Source organism: Myotis nattereri, assembly GCF_964212035.1.
Source record: "Myotis nattereri genome assembly, chromosome: 6".
Classification (NCBI taxonomy): domain Eukaryota; kingdom Metazoa; phylum Chordata; class Mammalia; order Chiroptera; family Vespertilionidae; genus Myotis; species Myotis nattereri.
Genome location: NC_138081.1, coordinates 20,715,492 through 20,742,549, shown reverse-complemented (window position 1 = coordinate 20,742,549; position 27,058 = coordinate 20,715,492). Strand labels below are relative to the sequence as shown.

General features: G+C 37.7%; 1 protein-coding gene across 1 annotated transcript; it reads left to right on the top strand.

Moving 5' to 3' along the window:
- Nucleotides 1-6,572: 6,572 nt before the first annotated feature.
- LOC308521368 (cysteine-rich secretory protein 3-like) lies at nucleotides 6,573-23,946 on the top strand (the record flags this gene model as incomplete). The annotated part of the gene is made up of 9 exons (XM_081094366.1): nucleotides 6,573-6,607; nucleotides 7,137-7,171; nucleotides 10,435-10,505; nucleotides 13,555-13,671; nucleotides 15,439-15,526; nucleotides 19,158-19,306; nucleotides 19,759-19,856; nucleotides 21,990-22,078; nucleotides 23,819-23,946. The coding sequence occupies 9 exons, from the start codon at nucleotides 6,573-6,575 to the stop codon at nucleotides 23,944-23,946; spliced, it is 810 nt and encodes a 269-aa protein (XP_080950492.1).
- Nucleotides 23,947-27,058: the final 3,112 nt, after the last annotated feature.

Genomic DNA, 27,058 nt, shown 5'->3' with positions numbered 1-27,058 from the left:
GATGAAAATAATAAGCTTAGCTTTACTCATACAGAAGTAAACTTGAAAACTCTAATGTTGTAATGAGAATAATTTGGTTCAGAATTGTCAAAATATTAACTGGCAAAAATGAGGATAAATTATAATAGTATATGAGCTTCAAAGACTAAGTGTCCAACAGTTACATTTGCAATAGCCATTTACTTAAAAATGCGATGAGGAGAATCCCAAAACTTCAGTTAGACAACCAACAATGAAATTTGAGACTATTGGTATGACAAATCCTGTTTCAGACTTTGTTGGTTTAGATTTACTTGCACAAACAGTGTTTGCCAAAGACAGGAAATAGGTGTAATGCATATATACCTCTCTAGCCTTCTCTCCTCCCACTTTCCTTCTCCCTACAGATAAAGCAGACTCTTTACCTTGTTCTGAGCACCAACCGTAAGTGACAACTGCTCTATTTTGAGGTGAACATTTTATGATGCCAGTATGTTTATGCCTTGGCAGTGGTAAATGATAGCTAGTAAATGAATCTATGATTTTCAGAAACTCTATTGATAACTTTTATAGAGAATAATAACCTTAAGTTATTATACTCTTCTTAATAGCTCTAATATAGCAAAAGCACTTTTATCAAATTTAACATCTGTATGAATTTTTTGCTTTTTATTATAAAATAAGCGATACAACTCATTTCCATGTCTATGACTTTTGGAAACAATTATATTAAAACTCCCTTTAATAGAAAAATAAAAAAGTATGGCCATATGTGTGTGCATATGTCCATATATTAATAATTTACTAATATTCACATATATGGATCTGTGTTAATACAGACATTATTAAACTAAGAATGGGAAGGTGTTGTTCATAGTTTTAAATCCATCAAAACCAAATTATAGTACTTATTTGAGATAAAAAAATATTCTATTAAAGATTATCAGTATAAGATACAATTTCCCCCATAAAATGCACTCAACTTACAGAAATTTTTTTAGGACTTTCTGAAAATTCCCAATCAAAAGCCAATCTACTTAGGCAGCTAATTTGCATAAATAATTAAGTAGAATATCTGTTTTGTATGTTTTATATAAGGAAGCAATTTCCATATAGAACTTTATGTTTCTAATAATAAGAAGTGACTCTGGAGAAACAGAAACTAAAAAACCACAGCGCTACCTAAGAACAACATGTAAGAAGTTATTTACCTCGGAGAGGAAAGATTTTACTTTCGAAATCTTTTATTAATGCCTTTCTCCTCCGAGGCTGAATGTGAGGCAGGGAGCTGAGGGAGGACTTATACTATTGCCAGAGAAGATCTGACGATGCCTCTTCCGATGGTTAAAGCCAATACCAGTGTCTGCCTGGATGACTAACTCTCTGGAGGAGAATCAAAGGAAATTAAACTGATGACATGTTTTCAGCCTGGAGCTACTCTCTGATGTGTGGGAAGTCAGTTGGGGCCACTGAATTGGGCTCAGGTTTGAGGAAGAAGTATATTGGGAGGAAGCGCGGCAGAACTCTCAAATAGTGTGTAAATCAGATAATGCTCAGAATTATAGAGATGTTTAGTAAATTCAAGCAAGGGGGGCGGGGTGAATCATCCTTGAAAAAAGGAAAAAAAAATTGTTTTTCAGAACTGTCAAAGCAGTTATTATCATTTAGAAATTTTTACAGATTTCCCTCATGACAAAGTCTAGAAAGTTTGCAAACATTGTATAGTGTCTAAGCTGCTTTCTCTCTTACAGAGTAGTAAGTGGTGAAAGAAAGTGATCAGAATGAAGATCACGTATCACATTGAGAGTTTGAAAATGTTGTATCAGATACTTTTCTGTGCTGTGATTAGTATATATGTATGTGTGTGTGTGTGTGTCTATACCTATTTTGCACACATTACACGCATGTGCATTAATGCTTTTAATGGCCTCTTTTTTGGTCTGTATTGTTTAAAACATTTCTCTTCCCTCCTTTCAGGGATGAGGGCTTTGAGGTTAAAGTGTGTGGGTTTATCTCCCAGTTCTGCGTGCAAGTTCATGGCATTTCATTATGAAATCTCAGATCCTAGGACTGCTAGCTGTAAACTGGGGTGATGAGTAACATCATCTAATACCTAGGTTCTTAGGAGCTTTAAATGAGCCCAAAAGAGGGGTACAGTGCTTCACACATGTACACCAGCACCATATAACATCATGCTTATGTGAGACTCACCTAGGGCAAAGGGATAGCCCTGAAAAGTTGCATTAAACTTTTTTTTTTTTTTACCTATTTATACGTTTAATCTCTCTACATTCACCTTTATAGGTGATGCTTAAGAAGGATCTGTTTTTGTTTTTCTCCATATAGTGAGCTAATTTTTCTAACACTGTATGTTAAGTAACCTACTCTTCCTCCTAAATAGATTTTTATGCTACCTTGTTTGGTTTGTCTCTTCAAATTTCTATTCACCTCTCTAGGTCCATGTGTCTGATCCTACAATAGTATCACATTTTTGTCAATGTAAGTTTGAAGTCTATCTTAATAATTAAATATGAAAAGATGCCCACGTTACTTCTTCTTATAAAAGGTTTGCTTCATTATTCATATGCTGATCAGAATTCTTATTAGAATTATAAAAAAACTTATAAAGAACATATTAGTTTAATTCAAATTGCTATCTTTATTATATCAACACATACAAGTTAGAAGAATGGAAAATTACAATTTATGCAGATATTTCATGTCTTTTACTAGGGTTTACAAGAGTAGGAAGACCTACTCTTGATGAATTCCGTGCATCAGGCCTCTAGTTTAGTATAATGTCATTATGAATTAATGATATCCCCGTCTCTGTTAGTCTGTGAATTTTCTAATTTTGGTTTAATTTTTATAAATTAAAAATTTATTTATGTTATTTATTTATGTTATTTCAGATAGGAAGAGAGAGGGAGAAGAGACAGAAACATCAATGATGAGAGAGAATCATTGATCGGCTGCCTCCTGCACACCCCCCACTGTGGATCGAGCCTGCAACCAGGCATGTGCGCTTGACTGGAATCGAACACAGGACCCTTCAGTCCACAGACCAACACTCTATCCACTCAGCCAAACTGGCTAGGGCTTTTACTAGGGTTTTAAAGTTTTCCCCAAAAAGGATTTTTTTCTCAGTTATTTTATATATATACTTTATAGTTTTTGTTACAGTTATGGGTAGCATATTTCTTTAAATTTTATTTTCTAGTTGAATGTTGCTGCTATATAGCAATAGTATTTTTGTAAGTTGATATGACACCTAGCAAACTTGTTGATTATGGTGTAATTTCTAGATAGGTGACCATATCATTTGAGCATAATAATATTTATCTCTTCCCTTGCAAGACTAATGAATATATATATATTTTCCTTTTGTTATGGTTTTGATCAGAAACTCTCCACTTCAATGTTGAACAATAACAGCCACATAAGTCATTTTTTTCTTGTTCCCAATATTAAATGGAATGCTCCTCGTTTCTCACATAACTAGAATATTTGCTGTTGATATCTATAATAATAAAAGCATGATATGGTAATTAGACCTTCCAGAGGAAGCCGAGGCTGTGAGAGAAGCCCAGGTCCCGGGTGCCAGAGGGAAGTCAGCACCAGCAGCTGTGGAAGGAAGACCTACTCTTTTTTTAAAAAAATATATTTTATTGATTTTTTACAGAGAGGAAGGGAGAGGGATAGAGAGTTAGAAACATCGATGAGAGAGAAACATTGATCAGCTGCCTCCTGCACACCCCCTACTGGGGATGTGCCCACAACCAAGGTACATGCCCTTGACCGGAATTGAACCCGGGACCTTTCAGTCCTCAGGCTGACGTTCTATCCACTGAGCCAAACCGGCTAGGGCAGGAAGACCTACTCTTGACGAATTTCATGCATCCGGCCTCTAGTTTAGTATAATATCATTATGAATTAATGATCTCCTCTATCTTTGTTCTTTTTTTTTTTTGCTACATAATTTTTTTTAGTCTGTGAATTTTCTAATTTTGGTTTAATTTTTATAAATATATGTTTTTATTAAGTTAATAAACAGTGATATGTCATTTGAGAAAAGGATTTATTTTCAAGTGAGCCTTTGAAACATAGGGGTGGCCCTAACATCAATGTGAGGAAGGAGCAGTATATTACAGTTTAATTGTATCATTTACATTTATGCTTCAGAAAGACACGGCTTGCTGTCTGTGGTCTGTAATTACATAGTAGTAAGCCCTCAACATATGGAACTACACATCTTTGAAATATCTCAATTTGGCTTTTCTCTAATCACACTTAAGAGAAATTACTAATCTCTTTTAAAAAAAGAGAATTACAGACAGCAGAGTGGAGAGAGACTTGGGAACTTACACTTAGCAAAATAACTGTTTTTAAGGAAATGATGTTAAAAGAATTAAAATGTGTATCCCTCAGTGGTTAGCAGAGGAAATGTGTAACTACACATATTTGGAAATTGTCTACATGCAAGTCCATGACAGGAAGAGGCAGTTATTTACCTTATTCTTTCTAATGTTTTTCTGTGGGACTCTCCTCCATGAAAACAAATTACACCATATTCTATTAGCACCAGGGGAAGAGGAAGGGAGTGGAGGTAAATGCTTTGATCTTCCAGCTGATGCTAAATCTTAATCGCATTTACCTCATCCCTAATACTTACTTCCAGAGCCCTGCGTTAGTCTAGGTTCTCCCCATCCTTTTGCACAAGCATCACAACTTGTCAGGGCCAAAGAAAATAAAACTTTAGCCTACACTTTGCACACCTGGGACAGTCCAAATAGCCCACACTCTGCGCATGTGAATGGTGGACTCCCCTGATGGTGAGCTAGGACGCTGAGGGCTGGCAGGAAGCATATTTTGTTCACTTGATCATGGCCAGCAATATCTAGCATGCTACCCTAGACAAAGGGAGTAAAACTTGATGAATGTGTGTTAAAAGAAAGAACAATATCTGATTGTCATTAACTTGTAAAAAAAAAAAAAAAAAGGAGAATCAGTTCATCTCCGTTGCTCAAATTCTCCAAGAGGCTCAGTGGAGGCCAGAGCCAGAGGGAGGGGCCTGCCCAAGGACACAGGCCTAAGGGAGAGTCCTCGGGAGAGTCCAAAAGCTTCTGCAGCTCCACCACTGAGCGAGGACAGGTTAGCCACAAGGAATTGAAAATAATGTGATGATTGTATTTTGCCTTTTCCAAACACACAATCTAATTATGGAAAAAAGGCCAATGCACATGAAGTACATTTGCAGAAAGTAGATCCTGCACAGGAGCAGAAAAAAATGGAATATAAGCAAAAGTTTACTGGTTGAACTTTAAAATGTTCCTATTCAAGGGCAAGATCAGTGTTTTTGTTGTTGGCCTGTGAGTTTCTTTGGAAAGAGAGAGACTTTGAAATGTTATCAAAAAATGTGGTTAGTATCCAAGTTGAGGATTAACAGATCAAAGGCATAAAGGGCATAGAATCAAAGGAAGAGATAATAAAAGTGTAAATAGGAATAGGGACAGTATGTTGACTAGTGTAATGGAATAAAGATAATCTAATAAATGATGCCCCAGTTTGGGTTCCCAGGCAATGTGAAGAAAATCGGAGACACAGTTTATTAAGAGACTAGAGGCCCAGTGCCCTCTCACAGTCTGGGACCCCTCGGGGGATGACCACCTGCTGGCTTAGGCCTGCTCCCTGGAGGATTTGGGCCTAAGATGGAAGTCAGACATCCCTATGGCAGCCTGGCAGCCCTCGGGGGATGTCCACTTGCCAGCGGGGAGCAGACCTAAGCTGCAGTCAGACATCCTCAGCGCTGCTGTACTGGCAGCCATCAGCCTGGCTTGTGGCTGAGCAGACCTCCCCCATGTGGGAGCGGTTGACCACCAGAGGGCAGCTCCTGCATTGAGCGTCAGCCTCCTGGTGGTCAGTGTGTGTCATAGTGCCCAGTCATTCCCAATCTATCTGCTGTTAGGGTCAGTTTGCATATTACCCTTTTACTATATAGAATAGAGGCCTGGTGCATGGGTGGGGGCCAGCTGGTTTGCCTTGAAGGCTGTCCCGGATCAGAGTGGGGGTCCTGCTTGGGTGCCTGGACAGCCTAGGTGAGGGGCTTATGGCTGTTTGCAGCTGGTCACACCCCCTTTAGGGTGGGGGTCTCCACTGGAGTGCCTGGCCAGTCTGCGTGAGGGACTGAGGGCCGTTTTCAGGCTGGCTGGGACTGAAGCTCCCAGCCTCTCCTTTTTTTCTTTTCTTTTTTTTCTCTGGGATTTATTTACCTTCTATAATTGAAATATTGTTGCCATCATGGCACTCCGCGGCAAGCTGAAAGCAGGTATCTGGGGTTTGTTTAGCTTCTATAATTGAAACATTGTTGCTTTCGGGCTCAGAGCCGGGCCGCGGCAGGTGGGGAACCTTGGCTTCCTCCATCACTGGAGCAAGCAAGCCTCATGTTTGCTTCAGCTGCGTGGCTGCTAGCCGCCATCTTTGTTGGCAGTTAATTTGCATATCCTGCTGATTAGCCAATGGGAAGCGTAGCAGAGGTATGGTTAATTACCCTTTTTGTCTTTTATTAGATAGGATATACTTGGGATTAATTCCCCATGAAGGGAAGGGAAGGAAGTAAGATTGGACAAAGGTAAGAAATCAAGCTGGAATGTCATCTCATTGGAGGATTCAGCCAATCAACTACTTCGGAGTCATTCTGAAGCCAGGATCATGTTTCAGAGTTGTCACTAGTTGGACTGGGAAGTCAGGCCTCTACACCTCATACCTGATAGACATAGAATGAGGGTACCCTGGGAAGGAAGCATGATCTTGGACCAGGTGGCTGTTTCCAGCAAACGCCATCCCTGAGATTTTTGCTGGCAATACTCACATGTAAGGAAGCAAGCATCACAAATGATAATACAAGTAGCAATGTTAATGCTAGTACTTGTATGTATATAGTGATTTTTTAATGCTTTCAAATTCTTTAATGTTACTTATAACTTTAAACCTCAGAATATGAGGTGACCCTCTGCCATCATGTTTTTATTTGACAAATGAAGATTGTAAATTTCTTCTAGTTAAAGAGGAGCCGGGTAATAGAATGCCAAATGACAACAATAACAAAAACCCGGGCTTCCTAACCCTCACTTTGCTCTCATTTCTTTATCACAATACAGGTGCCAGAGTTCAGGTTTGCTCAATAGGGGACCAGGTATGTCTGAGAAATAAAAATGGCTATTTTTGACATTCAGCTTGTGTGTTTGCTTTGTACAGAAATAAGTTCATTTTTCTTTCCAGGTTTTTCATTTTTTGTCTTCAAATTTTCATTCTGTTCTTCACTCCTTCCTCTGTTCTACCTCAAAACTATAATACAAACAAAATAAACCTTTTCTTATTGTTATGAATAAAATTTTAATTATATAGAAGAGATTAAATTTAAAAAACATTATAGAAACACCTATATAATTTTTATTTGTTACAGAACCCTTACAGGAATATGTTAACAATTTTGTGATTTCCATTTCAACACACACCCCCTTTCCATTCTAGTTATTTAAAGGGCAAAATCACTTTATTAAAATGTCAACAAAATCCTTCATTAGTTCAACAAAATAACTTAAGTAAAAGTTATCATAACGGGTTATGTTTTTAACTTATAATGACATCCTAAGAAAATATTATTTGAGCTCTCAAAGTCTTAGGAGTTTTATTTTATATTTGAAGGTCAAAATTGTACTTAATTGTTAATATTGTTAATTTCAAAATTTTTTTCTCAAACATGTTGAGTAATCAACATTTATCAGCTGCCAAAATACTTATAGTAATGCATGACTAGTTTTTCCAAGGAAAAATATTTATTTATTTTGAAACCTCAGCCCCCAACATATATAGCATAGTTCAGTGGGATATAGACATTGAGGCTAAAAGAAATCTTGGGTTCTGCCTCAGCTACACACTAGCAATGAGACTGTCAGGAGGTCACTTAATACCTCTATGCCTCTGTACTTCTCGTACTTGGACATCATAATTCCTGACTTATTAGCTACACCAAGTTGCAAAAAAAAAAAAAAAAAAAGTAACCAAGACAGAGACAGAGGAATTTTCCAAGAGGTAATAGTATCTTTGGCACAAAGATATTTTCTTTTTCCAATTACTGTGATTATAGGAATGTAGACTCATTACAGAAAATGAAGAAAAGTATGTCTTATCACTTGAGGATAAACTCATCCTCTTGTATTTCTGTTTAATCTCATCTTTTCTTTGCTTGGCTTTGTGTCCGAGCATAAGTTCTGTGGGAGAAGGGGATGAGGTCCTGTTGCTGTTACTGTCCTCCAGGAGAGTCATAATGCACTCATTTCCAGATGTCCCTACACATTGAGACCATCAATGCCACTACACAATAATTTCTTTTCTGTTACTTTATCTTAAAATTGGCCCCAGATAGCTATGTCACAGAGTTTTCTTCATATGCCCATTTGAGAAGCAAAGCTGCCTTGAAATATGGATGCTTGGTGGTGGTTGCAGATACCCTGCTATCTCAATGCCTTGCTCACACATCTGTAGCTCCAGAAGATTTCAAATTAGTATATGCTATGGACCTTGGAACATTCTTGAAAATAAGATAGTCCTCAAATACTATATAATAAAAGACTAATATGAAAATTGACCAAATGGCGAAACAACCAGTTGCTATGACGTGCACTGACCACCAGGGGGAAGACGTGCAATGCAGGAGCTGCTCCCTGGTGGTCAGTGCGCTCCTACAGGAGGAATGCTGCTCAGCCAGAAGGCAGGATCATGGCTGGTGAGCAAGGACAGTGGGCCCAAGCCATCAGTCGGACATCCCCCAAGGGCTCCTGGACTGCAAGAGGGTACAGGCTAGGCTGAGGGACCCTTCCACCCCCCCTTGAGTGCACAAATTTTGTGCACCAGGCCTCTAGTATTACTAGTAAATAAGAGAATGTACATGAGTCTGCCTGGGCTGCCATAACAAATGACCACAGAGTGGGTGACTTAAACATCACAGATATTTATTTCCTCACAGCTCTAGAGGTTAAAATCTGAGACCAAGGTACCAGTGTGGTCAATTTCTGGTGATTTTTCTCTTCCTGGCTTGCAGACAGCCCCTTTCTCACTGAATTCTCACATGGCCTCTTCTCTGTGTGTGCAAAGGGGAAAGAGAGAGAGAGAGAGAGAGAGAGAGAGAGAGAGAGAGAGAGAGAGAGAGAACGAACAGGCACAGAGCAAATGCACTCTCTAGTGTCTCCATATATAAACACTAATCCTATTGGATCAGGTCCCATCTTTATGTCCTCATTTTTCCTTAACTACTTTTTTAAAGACCCAAACACAAATATAGCCTCATAGAAGGTTAGTGCTTGAACGTGTGAATTATGGGAGGGCACAGACTTCTATCCATTATTGAAGGCTAAGGGTAACCCAATGTACCTTGGTGTTATTTTTTAACTTAATTTTGAAGCTTATGCATTTTCCTTGTTATAAAACCACCATAAACATAATTTTATGTCTCATATTCTCTAATAAAAGGATGTATTCTAATTTATTTCAACATTTTATCTCCCTGTTGGTGAGCATGTAATTAATTGTTTTACCCTTATGAATACTAATGTGATAAAAATGTACGCCTAAAGTTTTTCCAGTATATATTATTTCTTCAGGAAGTTGAATTAGTGAGGCAAAAGGTGAGAACATATGAAGATTATTAATACAGGGTCAATAATCTCTTAAAAGTTATTTTTCTGTTTTTATTTCCAAAGGAGAGTATTGCCTTTTTTTTTTTTTTGGAATTTGAGGCATTGTAATAAAAAGAAAGGTTTGAGTGGGAATGGATGACAACACATGGAAAGGACTGAAGAGAGTGGTAGAAAGTATTTTTTTTTTTAAATCACTATTTCTTAGTGGATTTACCTAGGATTTTACAAATGGCAAATAGATGAATCAGAAGGAAGAAATGACATAGCTGAGGGGTAAATTGAAGAGACGTTAATAAGGGTATTTATAAAGATAAGGAGGATCAAGGAAACTAGCAAGGACTGGTGCAGTAGTACCCCATAATAGTAACAGTTAGGAGCTATTATTACTCCTACATGGGCAATGTGAAGCCATTCCTAGACCTTGAAAACAATTGCTACATAAACAAAACCGTGGGACTAGGGTGGAATTGGGTGGTGGAACTTTAATATTTACAGGTGCACTATTTCAGTGAAGTGCATCTCTCTGTTCTTTGTCGTCTCGTTACAAGCTTGCTTCGGGGGCTGAATCCATTATTATTCTACTGGTTTCCTGTGACAGAACCTCTCGTGTTACATTACTAATGAATTTAGGATAAATTATATCATTACCTTGTTTCATCACCCCCTCTTCCCTCCCCCACCCTCCATCACTGTGTTCCTCAGAAGTTCATGCACTAAAATTCCAACTCAGGTCCTTGTTGCCTTTGTTTTGTTTTACCAGCAATGGCGTTGCTCCCGGCGTTGCTGTTTCTGGCTGCTGTGTTGCTTCCATTCTTTCCTGCGAATGGACAGGTATGGTCGAGGTTGAAAATATTTTCAGATCAGGCAACCCTGAAGGACAGCAAGCGGTTAGATTAATTTTCCAAAGTAAAAAGGGAGTGTGTGTCTGGGACATCACAAGGTACGGTAGCCCTTAAACACATGAAGGTATTGAACACAGGACATCTTGGTAGTCAGAACTGAGATCTGCATGAATATAATGCATAGCAGACGTCAAAGACTTAGCTAAAAAAGGGTGGTAAAATATCTCATTAATAATTTTAATATGGATTGCATGACAGAAGCATATATTTTGAATGTTTTAAAAATGTATTATAAATTTTAATTTAACCTATTTTTTTCTTTAGGAAAGTAGCCACCAAAAAATTAAAATGTCCTTTGATGCTCTAAGTATTTTTGCTTTGATGCTTTAAATGTCCTTTGATTATTTTTCTATTGACAGCACTGGTCTATGTGTTTAAAAGCTAATGAAACTCCTCTAATCTCATGATCATTTTCTGATTTACTTTTATTTAATCTACTTCAATGTGATCCTCAACAAAAATTAACAATATATTTGCATAATCTCAAACTAGCAAAACTTCTTCACATACATCATCGCATTTAATTTTCATAATTACTCTGTGAGAATAAGTATAACTTTTTTTAATTTTAAAAAAAGAAAATTTACTGGAAATATTAAGCATTTGGATTTTTTATAACTTTTTCAATTAATTTGTTTAAGATAAGATGCTCTAATTATTTCTAATATGTTGTTTTACTTTAACAATCCCAAGAGAAGTATCAATTACTCTCTTTAATTGGTGTAAAGTGCCCATATAAGAAATCTATTTCCTGATCAGAGAGCCTGTGAATGTGAGGACCTTTGGTTCTGGCTGTCAGTTCACACAGCCTTCTTTAGCATTGGGCATACAAGGTTAGCTAGGACCCCTATAGCAGAGAATTCTGACACTGGGTCAGACCTCATTTGGCATTCAGAAATGCAATCATTATTAAGCAACTTTTCAATCTGAAGACAATATACCCATCACTCAGGGTTTCATTCAAGTCATTTACTGTCTTCCCAATTTCTTTCCTAGAGATATTCTTTCCTAGCCTTTTCTGATACCCTATTACCTCTCCCATCCATATCCTGGTTTTCATTTATAAAATCATTAAAAAGGGCACTATCATTAGATCCTTTGCATCACTAAATGTTTGCTGATCTGATGCTCTAAATTCCCTCTGCCCAGGGCTTTCTGTGCCTCTCAAAATGCCTAGAAAACATTATTCACCTCTCAAAACCCCAATCCAGGCCATCTTTTGTGAAGCCTTTCCTAACCCCAATCAGGAAAAATTGATCCCGCCTTCCTTCCTCTATATCTAGTCGATCCCGCCTATCACTTTATTTATCATGTGGCATTATAATTATTTATGTCATATTGCCTATTCAATATCAGTTTTTAATGATAGATAGAAACCATATTTATCCATTTTATTTTCAACACTTTCATATTTCTCATCACCTAATAAAACTTTTATTAATATTTGTTAAAAAAGAAACAAAGGTATGCATTTTTTGGTAGAATTGTTATCTACAAAACAAGATGGGGTAAGAAGTAGGAAATAATTACTTCTTCTTTCTGAGGCACCACATTTTGACATGCTTTGAAATAAACGATTTTAAATAGGTTTCTGAGGGCTAATAGGATATATCCAGGGACATTATTCTATGCTTTGATTGGTCACTGCTAATATTCATGTGCATCCTTTTCAACTTAGGAATCAGTGGCTGGGAATGTGCCGGATCTGTAGGTATGCTGACATTCAGTCTTGGTCCCTGCCCTTAGGAATATACATGCAGGTGGGAGAAATGGATGCATAAGTAGATAGTGGCAATATGAGTATGGTCAGACCTATGCTTACAGTATTTGGAGGACTTTGCAAAAACTCAGTGTTTGTGGAAAGAGAGAATAAGTTATTCCAGAGTGTCAGGGAAAATCAATAAAGGGTTTTGTCTGTTGAGAATTATACTTCACAATGTTGCACATGCTCGTATAACATCACACTCTTGTACAAATTTAGGCCATCAAATTGTGTAAACTTTATGGAACAATTACACACCCTACTTGCCTCTATACTTAGACACCCCCCCCCACACACACACACAAAGATATACCAAAAATATGAGCATCTGATTAATACCTTAATTATATTTTTGTTACTAAAATGAACAAAACCAGCAATAGCCCATTAATTGCTTGCTCCCTCCAAATTGCCTTGGAGATTTGTTTAATACTAGAAAACTGTCTTTTGATTAATTCCATAAGAGCAGCTACATAACAGGTATATCATAGATTATTGAATGCACTTGGACTAGGGCCAGTGATGGCAAACCTTTTGAGCTCGGCATGTCAGCATTTTGAAAAACCCTAACTTAACTCTGGTGCCGTGTCATATACAGAAATTTTTTGATATTTGCAACCATAGTAAAACAAAGACTTATATTTTTGATATTTATTTTATATATTTAAATGCCATTTAACAAAGAAAAATCAACCAAAAAATGAGTTCGCGTGTCAACTCTGACATGCGTGTTGTAGGTTCGCCATCACTGGACTAGGCCTAAACGTTCTTTCTTTGAATACAGGTACCATGTCGGGTCAAAGTTCCCCCTTCAAGTGTAGAGTCATGTGACCCTCCTCTTATCACTCCCTTGCTGCAGCCTGACTGTGAATGAAAGTGTCTTAATGGTTCCCATCGTACAACTTTGTCATTATGCTATCACTCAGATGTCTACCAATCATATTGAGACGTCTCTTCATACTAGAAAGTGGTATTTGTGGCCTCAGAGGTGTTTTGAATTGTCATGGCATGAATAATATCCACACTCTCAAAATTTAACACTATTTCTTTTCTATTTAAAAATCATAGCTTGGGTTCAGATTCATTGGCAATGCTTAACAATTAATATCAGCTTGAACTGAATACTTTTGAAATAATCTCTGTGCTCTTGAATTAATTTGCTCACATGCAATTTTTCAAACTTTTAAAAACTCATTCTGATTTGGCTTTCCTTTAGAAGCCAGGTTTTGCTGCTATGGCAACCGGCCGAAGAGAAGTGCAAAGAGAGATTGTAAATAAACACAATGAAGTAAGAAGATCAGTCTCTCCACCGGCCAGAAACATGCTGAAGATGGTAAGAGGTGGCCACACAGGAAAGTGGCTTCAGCCAGTTGTGATCATCACAGTCTCCTAGTAAAAAAGATCTCGAAGAACTTTGTGACTTAGGAAGTTCTGTCTCTGATAGTTCATGAGAGCTTTGTTATTGAAATGGCAGAAGTACTTTTCCTCATTCCACATACCATTTTTCTTAAAAATTGTGTATCATCCTACCATTGTATGTTCAATTCACTAGAATACTGTGATCTGTCAGAATTGATTCACTATCATGTGCATTTCAGAGTTCTCGGTCTTTGTGAGTGAAATGTCTCTTCCCAGAGAAATTATATATTGTATGCTTATATAAATTGCATACAATTTCAGGGGACCCAGGGAACCCCTGAAGCCCATTCAGGAACCCCGACCCTGAGGTTAGTGTGTGCCATCTGACCTTGATAAATTGACGTTTAGACACTTTCACTGGGCCTTTTCTGTTTGTTTTGACCCAATAAGTTCTCTGGCTATAGGCAGCTCTTCTGTGCAGCTCCTCTCCGTACAGTCAGACAACCTACAGTCATCATCGACATCATCCTTATTATTAATGTCCACTCCACCCACATAGGTTTCACCTTGAACCCTAGACCTTTCCTCAGAGACATGTTGTTAGACCAGGAAATTCAAGTGTTGCTGACTTGAAGCTTAAAGGAACCCTCTTTCAGGAAGAGAGTACACAACTATCTTAGCACTGAAAAAAAAATTTTTTATGACTATGCATATTCTGAGGTCCCGTAGTACAACCTTGGCAGGGCCTATGCAAGTGAGGGGTCCAAAACTTGACCTTCACTAACTCCATGGGACAAGGCAGAAATTCTTAATTGTACTTTGTAATGGTTTAATATCTTGTTCATTTTATGGGCCTATTTAAGTTGGCACAAATTCTTTTTTAAAAAATATATTTTTTTTATTGATTTCAGAGAGGAAGGGAGAGGGAGAGAGATAGAAACATGAATGATGAGAGAGAATCATTGATTGGCTGCCTTCTGCATGCCCCACACTGGGGATCAAGCCTACAACCTGGGCATGTGCCCTGACCAGTAATCGAACCCATGACATCCTGGGCCATAGCTCGATGCTCAATCACTGAACCACTAAGGCTGGGCAGCACAGATTCTTAATTGTACTTTATAATGGTTAAACAACTTGTCTATTTTACAGGGTTGTTTAAGTTATGGAGGCAGAATTAAAACCAAATCTTTGGACATCCACTAAGGGACCATTATGTTTTTCTGATCACTATCTCCTCCCAATCTATAATCAGGAAGGCATTTTCCCTTTAGGATCAATGACGTTTAGGGTAAATAACAGACCAGTCTGGGCCTAGTGCCAGAAGCCAAATGTCTCAGAAACATATTAAGTGCGGAAACAAACAAACAAACAAAAGGAACTAGAAATTAAGTATGCCAGCTCAGTATTATAGGAAAAATCATGTTAATACTTATACATGTTTATCAATATTTAGGATAAGACCACTGCTAAAAGTCTTCAGGTATTCCTGCTGTGCTATCATCCATAGACTTAACTATCTTAGACTTCACAGTTACTTGGGGTAGCCATACTATCTCTATTTCTTTTGGAGCAGAAAGGGGTACATTAAAAATGGTCTTTGATTATAAGAATAATCAGAATAGGCATGTGCAGAAAAAGTTATAATGATGTGAATGAAGCTACCAATCTCATTACAAAACTTATGCACCTTTGTGTTTTAAGTCATTAGGTGCCTATCTTCTCTCCCCCCTTGTTTTAGCAATGGGACAGCAAGGCAGCAGCAAACGCCCAACGGTGGGCAAACAAGTGTGTTCTCAAACACAGTTCCTCGCAGGATCGAAAAGTTGGTATGTAAATCAAATATTTGTTGAGTAGATGAACAAGTAAGATAATCAGGGGCCATTTTTGGATGTTGCATTAAGAAACCTTGTGAATAAATGTTGCTTCTAATGCTGTCTTTTTTCAAGTTAAAGTCTCCCTGTGTGAGAGAAAGCTTGGAGAAGCACCACCTTGTGCTTGCTGTTCTGTCTTTTATAAAAACTGTCTCACACAATGTCATATTGGTACCTCTTGACCATCTCATGAGTAAAGCAGGTCATATGTCATTTCTTTCTCTGTTTTTTTTTTTTTAATTAAATCTTTATTGTTCAGATTATTACATTTGTTCCTCTTTTTTTCCCCCCATAACTCCCCTCCTCCCAGTTCCCACCCCACCCTCCACCCTCACTCCCCACCCACTGTCCTCATCCATAGGTGCACGATTTTTGTCCAGTCTCTTCCCACACCCCCCTCACCCCTTACCCCCCCAAGAATAGTCAGTCCATTCCCTTTCTATGTCCCTGATTCTATTATAATCACCAGTTCATTCTGTTCATCAGATTATTTATTCACTTGATTCTTAGATTCACTTGTTGATAGATGCATAATTGTTGTTCATAATTTGTATCTTTACCTTTTTCTTCTTCTTCCTCTTCTTAAAGGATACCTTTCAGCATTTCATATAATCCTGGTTTGGTGGTGATGAACTCCTTTAGCTTTTCCTTATCTGTGAAGCTCTTTATCTGACCTTCAATTCTGAATGACAGCTTTGCTGGATAAAGTAATCTTGGTTGTAGGTTCTTGGTATTCATCACTTTGAATATTTCTTGCCACTCCCTTCTGGCCTGCAAAGTTTCTGTTGAGAAATCAGCTGACAGTCGTATGGGTATTCCCTTGTAGGTAACTGAGTTTCTTTCTCTTGCTGTTTTTAAGATTCTCTCTTTATCTTTTGCTCTTGGCATTTTAATTATGATGTGTCTTGGTGTGGTCCTCTTTGGATTCCTTTTGTTTGGGGTTCTCCGCGCTTCTTGGACCTGTAAGTCCATTTCTTTCACCAGGTGGGGGAAGTTTTCTGTCATTATTTCTTCAAATAGGTTTTCAATATCTTGCTCTCTCTCATCTTCTGGCACCCCTATAATTCTGATGTTGGTACGCTTGAAGCTGTCCCAGAGGCTCCTTACACTATCCTCGCATTTTTGGATTCTTTTTTCATTTTGCTTTTCCGGTTGGGTGTTTTTTGCTTCCTCGCATTTCAAATCATTGACTTGATTCTTGCGCTTCTCTGGTCTGCTGTCGGGAGTCTGTATAATATTCGTTATTTCAGTCCATGTATGCTTAATTTCTAGGTGGTTCCCCAATATAAGATCGAGGGTCTCATTAGTTTTCTTGTAGATCTCATTAAGTTTATCGGCGGCTTCTAAACAGTTCTTGAGAGACCTTAAAAGTGTGGTTCTGAACTCTATATCTTCCATTGACAATTTTGTCCTGTTACTTTGTCTCCGCATTTTGTTATGCTTCCTTGGTGCACCCCCTAGTGGTCTTTGTGCGCAGTCTTATAAACCTTGATTGTTGTAGCTAATACCAGGGAGGGTTTGACCTCCAGGCCAAGTGGCTATGAGAATCAGCTGTGTCTGCAGTGAGAGAACTTCTGTCCTCTAGGGAGGTGCTACTCTAGCCTTTGCCTGAGGCTATCCGGCAAATGCCTCTGTGCAGGGCTTGGGCGGGGCGGGTAGCACAGGATCAACAGGGTGGGCCGGAGAGAGCAGTTATGGCGGCTCTCAGTCCTGTCCCCAGGGGCTCTGCCTCTCTGAGTCCCAGCACCCGCTGCAAAGCTTGGAGAGAAAGCTGCACTCGCTCTGACCGAAGCCAGACAGTCCCGCTTCTCCCATTTGAGTCTGGGTCCCTAAAGACTCGCCTGTATCTGGAGCTCAGAGTCTGCGACTCCCTCCCGATTGAAAACGCCAACCGCGCCCTCCGCCGCCAGCCCGCTCCGCACACTCCGCACCTCAGAATTTGACTTCAGCACTGCACCTCCTCTGAGTGTCTGTATGCGTTTCACTTTCCTCCTAGTTGTAGGACTTCCACTCAGCCAGTGTTCCAGTGGTTCTGGGTGATGTCCCTTCCGTTTTTTGGTTTCACTTTTGAAGTAGTTGTTCAAAGCAGCAAATGCCGGCGTTAACCTATGCCGCCATCTTGGTTCTCGCCCCTCCCTAACTTTCTCTTTCCCTGTTTTAAAGAGTAAGGGACTCACTCTCAGCAGGAAAACAATTGCTAACAAGTGTTACATATGGGAAATTCAAAATTAGAATTTCAGACTTCTAACCCATTGCCCTTTTCATAGTATGGGGCCTGTTTGTATTTTGAAAACTATTTATTTTTGAATTTATAAAATACTTTGAATTTTGTCAAACGGTTCTGAATTTTACTCAAAAAATATTTACCATTAGAATCTTTTAACTTTTGGTGACAGTAAATCAAATCTTTTGTGTGTCCTGGATGCTCTTACAAAGCATGGAATACTATATTAGACTCGAAAATAGCCTCAAAGACATGACCTCTACATTGAGGAACTTAAAAACAATAAGATATCATATGTATCAACAATTAAACAAAATATTTACTTGAAGTAGCAAGTGACAGATATAGGCAAGCCCAATTTGAAAATAGTAATTCACCTGTTTTGAAAGTAGGACTGTCACTGTTATTTTTGATTCTATAATTTAATGAAATTATTGAGAGGGATGACTTATATTCAGAAAAAGATTGGAATACCTGGTTTTGAAGATCCCAATCTACTGTTAAAATTTCAGCGTCTTTCTTCCCTTCATAAGGAGCTATGAAAGAGTAGTTTACACACCCTTTAAGTAGCATGTAGACATTACATTTCAAGCCTTCCAAATGTGAATCTTAATTTCAAGGTTTGAAAAGTACCATTGAAATGTCTGAGGGCTGCAAAGCACTTTTATCCTAATTCTTTGAGGAGAAGTTGGCCTGTGACATTATGATTTGCTGATTAAAGGGAGACCCATAAACTTTGAAAACAGTGTCCCTCCTAATGTCATCTGCTTCATGCTTGGAACCCTTAAAGACTAAAAGTAAAATTGTTTCCAACGTTTACACAAAATAAGTACACTAAACATTTATTAAAGTTGCTATATATGAAAAATTTCTGGTAAGTGTGGGTGAGAATAAGAGAAATACCATGAGTTGCTTTCTGCTTTCAGCAAGCTAACAATACACAGTTGAGAGCACATGAGGCATACACTCATGAAGAATTTAATACGTAAATGAATGACTTTAAAGGGAGTAGATATGAAAGAAAGAGGATTTCATCTACTCAAAATTTTGCATGTTGAACCAACCTCAATGTGTTTGGCATATTTGGTTTAAATTCAGCTTACAGCTGATAAGGAACTTTCTATGTATTAATGAACAGTTAGCAACTATGGGCACTTGTTTGAAGATCAGGCACTCCATTGATAGATACAGATGATAGATAGATAGATAGATAGATAGATAGATAGATAGATAGATAGATAATAGATGATCTCTCTCTCTCTCTCTCTCCCTCTCTCTCTCTCTCTCTCTCTCTCTCTTTCATATCAACCATTGCATGCTTTATTGCTTTCCCCATGAATGGTCTGTTTTTTTTTTCCTTAGGTAAAAGAAGCTGTGGTGAGAATCTCTTTATGTCAAGTCAGCCTAATTCATGGTCATATGCAATCCAAAAGTGGTTCGATGAGGGAAATGATTTTATCTATGCTATGGGACCAAAACAAAAAAATATAGTGGTTGGACATTATACCCAGGTAAGGAAAAAAAAAGAAACACACACACACACACACACACACACACACACACACACACAACGTTGCCATAAATGCCCTAAAGAGAAGCTTCTCCAAATTTTGACTGATTCCAATGTTGAATCTGGGGGAAGATCTCCAGTAGGTAAAGAATAGTCTTCACATTTTGTGGGTATTTCAGCTGTGAGCCATCATTTTCAAAAGCATGCAGGCTTTTAATAGGAAAACTTACTCTGTATTTTTTGGGTGGTCTGAATGGATAAAACAGTGAATATGCATGAAAATGTAATAGTTTTAAAGATTTTTACTTTAATTCAATAATTGAAGTATTTCCATAAGGTATATGAAATTGTGCGTTAGTAACATTCTTTCCAGTTTTTTTTATTTTCTATTATTTATTTTTTTTATATTGCCTTCTCTAACGTACTCTCATATTTGCACTTATGGGCATGTAGGTTGTTTGGTACTCATCTTACCGTGTTGGATGTGGAATTGCCTATTGTCCCAAAGAACGAAGTCTGAAATACTTCTATGTTTGCCAATATTGTCCCAGGTAAGGAAATGCTTTCAAATTTGGTGTCAATGATGCCACTGGCAATTTAATATTTTAAAATTATCATGTAATAGACAATGCAGACTACAAAAGCACATTTCAGTGAAGGGGAGAGATAAATCTTTAGAAATATGTTCTAAATTTGAGACACAACCAACTTCTCAGAAAGAAGACCAATTTCCCACATTTGAGTCTACTATTCGGAAGCTGTCTTCCATGATGATTAACATGATTTGTCTTCCCTCTCAACTGCTTCTCCAGAGGCTCAGGGTTACTCCATGGGTGTATGTTGTGTGTAGTTCTCTAGACTTGGTACTGTCAGTTTTATATTAAATTCACATCTGGAAAGTGAAAGCTGGATGGTAAGGCCAAGGGTGAAGGTGAAATAGAAGATGGTAATGATTTTCTAGTGATTTCAGCCCCTTGTACTCAAATATTCCTACTCCTCCTCATCTAAAAATACCTGTAGTGTACCATTAAGAACTGATTAAATCTTGGGCCTCAAAGGGTTTTCAGGAAATTCCTGATATGTTTCAAATTGTCAAGAAATGGTCATGTCTTAAGTATCCACTTCTTAGAATTTAACACAAAAATCTCTGAAAAAACTACCTATTAAAATCTTTTTAATAGCTCTGGCCTGTGTGCTCAGTGGTTAGAATGTGTGACCGAACATGCAAGGGTCAAAGGCACGTGCCTGGGTTGCAGTTTTAATTGCCAGCCCTGGTACAGATGCATGCAGGCTGCAATCAAGCCATGTGTTTCTCTCAAGTTGATGTTTCTCCCCCTCTATCCCCTTCCACTCTCTCTAAAAAGTCAATGGAAAAAATATCCTCCAGTGAGGATTAACAACAAATATATCTTGATGTATAGCTGAAAATAAACCCCTTCCTCCAGCAATATGTTTGAATTCTCCACAAAAATTCCGATGGATATATTGAAGATATATTCACAATGTATAGGTTATTTTTGATGTTTGAAATTACTTGCCACTGGAGGGAGAGATCGCTCCCCCCAAAACCAAGCTTTTGACATGATTTATTTTAAGACTGCAGATAAGCCAGGTGAGGTTGGGTTCCAGTCTGAGAAGTGTGACTGTCACAGTCATTTTCCTGCAAGCACTGGTTAGGGTTTAGTAGAAAGAATTGAAGGGCCCTAAGAGAATGCACCCAAACCAACTGCCTGGCTGTGAGAGTGGAGACATCTGGAGCCAGGCATCTGTAGTAAGGGTTGGAGTGAGTAATAAGGAAAACAGGAGCAAGAAACACCTTGATATCTATTTCACTTTTTTTTCCAGGTGCTCACACAGATACAGTTATATTCTGTGCAGGGAGACTGAGATTCAGATGCATTGCCTTGGGACCTTGGACCGCTTGGTCCAATTGACATTTTGACTCTGTTGTATTTTTAGATAACAGCCAATAGAGTCATCATCATCAATCAAGTGCAGGCTAGTCACGGTAACACCACTATACCCTGGAGATTGGTGTTAATGAAACCTTTTATTCTAACTAACATTCCCATGTTTGGTAAACATAAAATCTTACACACAAAACCTCTAGATGTTCAAAATCCACCCTAACACACCCACCTCCTCAAAAAAATGCTTGAAAATATCTCCATCTTGCAGGTAAGGCCAAACATTATCTTGGAGCTTTACTTTCTCCAGTCCATATTATAGAAATGGTCAATAATTATAGTTACCTTTTAAAGTATGAAATTCCATTTAATATTAAGCATTTTCCGTTGTGCAACCTTCGGTTCATAGGAGCTTCTACAGTATCTCAAGGGGAGAGGTTTTACCCTAAGCCAGCACCTCAGGGCACACTGCTCAGCAATTTGACGATGTCTACTGAGAGACAAAAGGTGTTGCCACATTAAAATATACTCTCAAAACTTTAGACCTATTTATTCCACTTCACTTGCTCGGACTGTGAGAGTATGGTCAAGGAATTGCGTGTATGTGTGAATTATTACCTTACTTTGCATTGTTATCTGAGTATACAGTAGATTGGCAATATTAGTTTTTCAGGTGACACAATGAAAAACATTGAGTGAAGACTCAGCTATATCAGGTGATAGATGCTACCCTTGGAGCATAAACTACACTGAAAAATGTTGTATTTCAAATTTCAGTGGTAATATTGTCGGCAGAAGCCTTACTCCCTACCTCAAAGGAACACCTTGTGCCAGCTGCCCTGATCACTGCGACAACGGATTATGCAGTAAGTCTGAAGTCATTAATTTACCGGTATAATGAAATAACCTGATATTTATTTTTAAAAATTCAGAAATCTTCTGAATGGAGCCAACTTAAGCAATGCCTTCATGCAGAAGACAACGATAAAATTACTCAACAGAGTGTGTTTAAGCAAACATCTAAAACCCTTCAGTATATATGTACTTTTCTCAATGAAAGCATGTTACCATATGTAACCTAAAGAAACATCTACCAATGATGTATATTTGTGACTGTGTTGAGCCAATTACATTTTGGCATATCTGAAAATGTTTCTGTGAAAATAATTTATTGTAATTAAATATGAATTTTCTTTTCATCAAGTTAATGCTATTATAGAAAAGGTGGCATTTTAAAAAGAAAGTATATACAAATATAAAGGTGTGAGACCACAGAATATAGCTCAGTCTAGACAGGCACACCAAATACTAGTATAGTCCCTTATATACCAAAGTATTAATCATATTAAATTTCTCATTTTCCTCATAGCATAGTTGGAATCATCAAGTTTAATTTAATAATCGTTTGCACTTTTGTTTTGCTAGTAACGTTTATGTACTTTAAATATGTCTATCAAATTTGCAGAAGCCTCAAAACTATTTTAGCAAAAAGAATAAAAATTAATGTCATATTATATCTCATTTCCAGTGTTGTTATGAATGGAGGTACAAAGAGGTTTTTTTTAGTTGGATGTATTATTAGAATTATTATGAACAATACAGTTGACTCATTTTTGCCTCTCAAATGCTTTCACCTGACTAAATTGTAGCATTGTTTCTGAGTGAATGATATAGCTATAATTGGTTCAAAAACAAATAAATATCTTTACTGTATTTGGGCAAAATGAATGAAGAGATATGAGCAGTTTATGAGAGACAGGGAAAAGTAGAACAGCCAGTGTTGATTACCTGCGCTTGTTAAGCACTGATAAAAAGTAGAAGGGGATGCGTTCAGGTAGATTCCTAGTTCTTGGTTTGAATTATTTAGTAGTGGGGACTGCCATGCCTCTGAGATTGGGTGAATTGATTTGGGAGTTGGGGAAATATACCAAAGAAATGCCAAACTTGTAGGTAGGATAATGAATTTAGTTTGAGATTTGTGGCCACCGAGGGACATCCAAGTGGAAATGTCCAATAATAATAGTAAAATTCTATTTTTATATTTTTTACTTTCACATCTCATAACAACTTCTTACTCCTGAAGAAAGGCTGGTGGCATTAAGTTTAGTGGCAACAGTGTCTAATATAATTTTCTGTGATGATGGAAATGTTCAATATTTGCACTGTCCTGTAAAGTAGTCCCTAGACACATTGGCTATTGCGCACTCAAACTGTAACTGGTATCACCGAGAACCTGAAATTTCAAAGTTATTTAATTTAAATTTAAACAACCACATGGCTAGTGGCTATATTTTTGGACAGTGCAGTTTCATAAAGATTTATTTAAATTCACTTCATCCTGTTTTCTGAGGGAGGAAAGCCAGTCATTTATTTTAGAAATATTTGGAAAAACTCAAATTAAAAAAATGATGCCTTAATCAGTGAATTTAACTAAGGGGCCTTATGTCCCTCAAGATAGGAAATGGCCATCAGAGCATAATGAATGATGCCAACTTGTTCATTCTATTTCCTCCTCCTCACTCACATGGAATTTATTGTTTGTGTTACTTACTGCTATGGAGGAAAATGATAATGAAGTGACTAATTTTTTTTTGTTGTTGTTCCAGCCAATGCTTGCGAGTATGACGATATGTATTCTAACTGTAAAGATTTGAAGAGCCAAATGGGCTGCGGAAATGATTTTGTCAAGACGAATTGCAAAGCTGCCTGCAATTGTTCAAAAAAAATTTATTAAATGCCCAGTATAGACTGATCATGGTTAAGTGGAAGGGAGCCACATCTACTTACACTTGACATTTATTAGCAAAGAAATCACATACATGTTAACTATAAATTTGATTCCAAATAGTTATATATTTTTCTCCTGGGTCTGCTTTTTACTTTACAGAAATGTCTTTCATCCAAAGGAGGGTTCACATGTGTGGTCTTTAATTCCTCCTCTGCCATTCACCCTTCTCACTCATCTAGCGTCCATCCCTATAATTAAATTGTTTTTCTTCCTAAGGAGAACCCAACCTTCATTTTGCCAAAAGCAATGAAGTCTTCTGATTCTTCATCTGCATAAATTGTACAGTAGAGTATGACCACACCCTCTTTTTTTAAACCTCTCTTCTCTTAGACATATCTTCCTTAATGAAGAACTTTTTATAATATACATAAATACTCTTTCCTCCAGGAGGTAGAAGTTAGTTTCCTCTCTTTTGAGCCTGGGCTGAACTTAGTGACTCATTTCCAAAGAGTCAAGTATGGGAAGGGAGCTACAATAATGTCACAATAGAGAAATCTGGCAAATGCCACTTTAAGTAATCACAGTAGCATCATCTGTAATAAGTGGACTCATGTACCCTTCATCTGATGTGATTAGAAAGGCATTTCACTTCTGTGGTATTCTTTCTAAAATCTTGTAACCCAAATCTCATCATGAGATAAAACATTAGGCAAATTTAAATGGACGGACATTCTACAAAATACCCCTGATCATGACTCCTCCAAACTATTAAAATCATGAGCAGTAAGGAAGTTCAGAGAAACCTTTACAGACCAGATTGACTAAGCAAACATGAGCACTAAATACAACATGGTATTTTGGATTGGATCCTGGAAGAGAAAAAGATCATTAAGGAGAAAATGGGTGAAATCTGAATAGACTCTGTAGTTTTTTTAATAGTAATGATGATTTCTTAGTCTTTCCAAATGTACCAAGATAATGTAAAATGATAACATTACAGGGAATTGAAACTGGATTTAGAGTATATGGAAAATCTCTGTAATATTTTAGCAACATTTCTGTAAATCTAAAAAGACTCCAAAATAGCCCTTGTGTTGCTTAGTGGAGAGAGTGTTGGCCTGTACACCAAAGGGTTTCAGGTTTTATTCTGATTAAGGGCATGTATATGGATTGCATATTCGATCCCTAGCCTGTGTGGGAGGCAACCAATCTCTCTCTCTCTCTCTCTCTCTCTCTCTCTCTCTCTCTCTCTCCCTCCATCTCTGTCTCTCTCTCCCCCCTTCCTGCCCTCCCTCCCTTTCACTCACTCTAAAAAATCAATGAGAAAATATATCCTTGGGTGATGATTAACAAAAAATAATAAAATAAAATAAAATGACTCCAAAATAAAAAATGCATTGTAAAAGAAAAATGAAAATCTCTTTTTCTCGGCTCCATGACACTTCATACTTGTTCTCTAGATTATCTGGTTATTCTTTCTCAGGCTCCCCTTCCCCCGACTACCACCAAATTTGAAGTCCTCACTTCCACTGCTAAATGTTTGATTTTGTCTTTTTCAAGAACTTTTAGATAATACCAATGATTGGATTGTCAAATCAAACTCAGCTGCTTATCCAGGGTCTAGGATCACTAATCATTTCAAGGATATCAGCCATGAGGCAAAGGCAAAACAGGGATAGGTCCAAGACCACCCATGTAGCTCCCAGATGGTATTTCTGCAACACATTTCCTAATCTCAACAGCGATAGACTTCCTAATTTGTCTACTTTCAAAACCTCCCCACAGAGCTCTCAAGTACTGAAGATAATATTTATGCTCAAATTGATTAGCAAGAAAGGAAATCATTTTTCTCTACTTTGCTATCTAATTTCACTTTATCTCATTCTCCTTTATTTTTTTAAAATATATTTTATTGATTTTTTACAGAGAGGAAGGGAGAGGGATAGAGAATTAGAAACATCGGTGAGAGAGAAACATCGACCAGCTGCCTCCTGCATACCCCCCTCCAGGGATGTGCCTGCAACCAAGGTACATGCCCTTGACTGGAATCGAACCTGGGACCTTTCAGTCCACAAGCCGACGTTCTATCCACTGAGCCAAACCAGTCAGGGCTTCTCCTTTATTTTTTATGCTCCAAATTGAATGACCTCATCAAATTATCTCAAGCTTCTCAAGATTTTTCTTAGCTCGGGGCATTTGTGTTTGCCATTAGCGCTGTCTGGGAGATTCATCCCTCTATTATTTGCTAGACTAGTTTCTTCACATTAAATGTCATTGCATCCAAGACATTCCTTTGAGTAAATAATCTGAGGGACATCCCCTCATAGCTCCCTATACTTCCTTTCATAACAATAATTACAATGTGTAATAATTCATTCCTGCATTCAACAAATATTTATTGGAAACAATTATGACTCAAGTATTTATTTAGGTCCTTTGAAAATAGTGATTAACAGAACAGACCAAGTTCAGAACTTTATGGAGTTCACACTATAATAGGGCAGAAAGAAAACAACGTATTTGCAAATAAATCCTAATATAATATAGGAAGTGATAAGTGTTATAAACTAAAATGGGCAAGAGAATGAAGAATAATGAGGACAGGCTGGGAGGGGAAAATGTTAATTTAAATAAGATAGGTAAATACTCTCTGAGGTGATGACAATGGATTACAGCCACAATAGGAGAGAGAAAACAACCAATAACAATGAATAATCAAGAAACTTTCAGGCAAAGAGAATAGTGAGTACAAAGTTGTTGAGGTAGTGATAAACCTGGTATATTTAAGGAAAGGCAAGAAGGCCAGAATGGCTGGAGCACAGTGAGCAAGGTAAAGATAATTTTAAAAAGGGGTCAAAGAGCCCTAGCTGGTTTAGCTCAGTGGATAGATCGTCTGCCTGAACTGAAGGGTCCCAGGTTCAATTCTGGTCAAGGGCACACGTCTGGGTTCGGGGCTCAATCCCCAGTAGCGGGCATGCTGGAGGCAGCCAATCAATGATTCTCTCGTCATTGATGTTTCTACCTTTCTATCTCTCTTCCTTCCTCTCTGAAATCAATAAAAATATATTTTAAATAAATAAATAAGGGGTCAAAGATTAGGCACAAACTTAGTCACAAA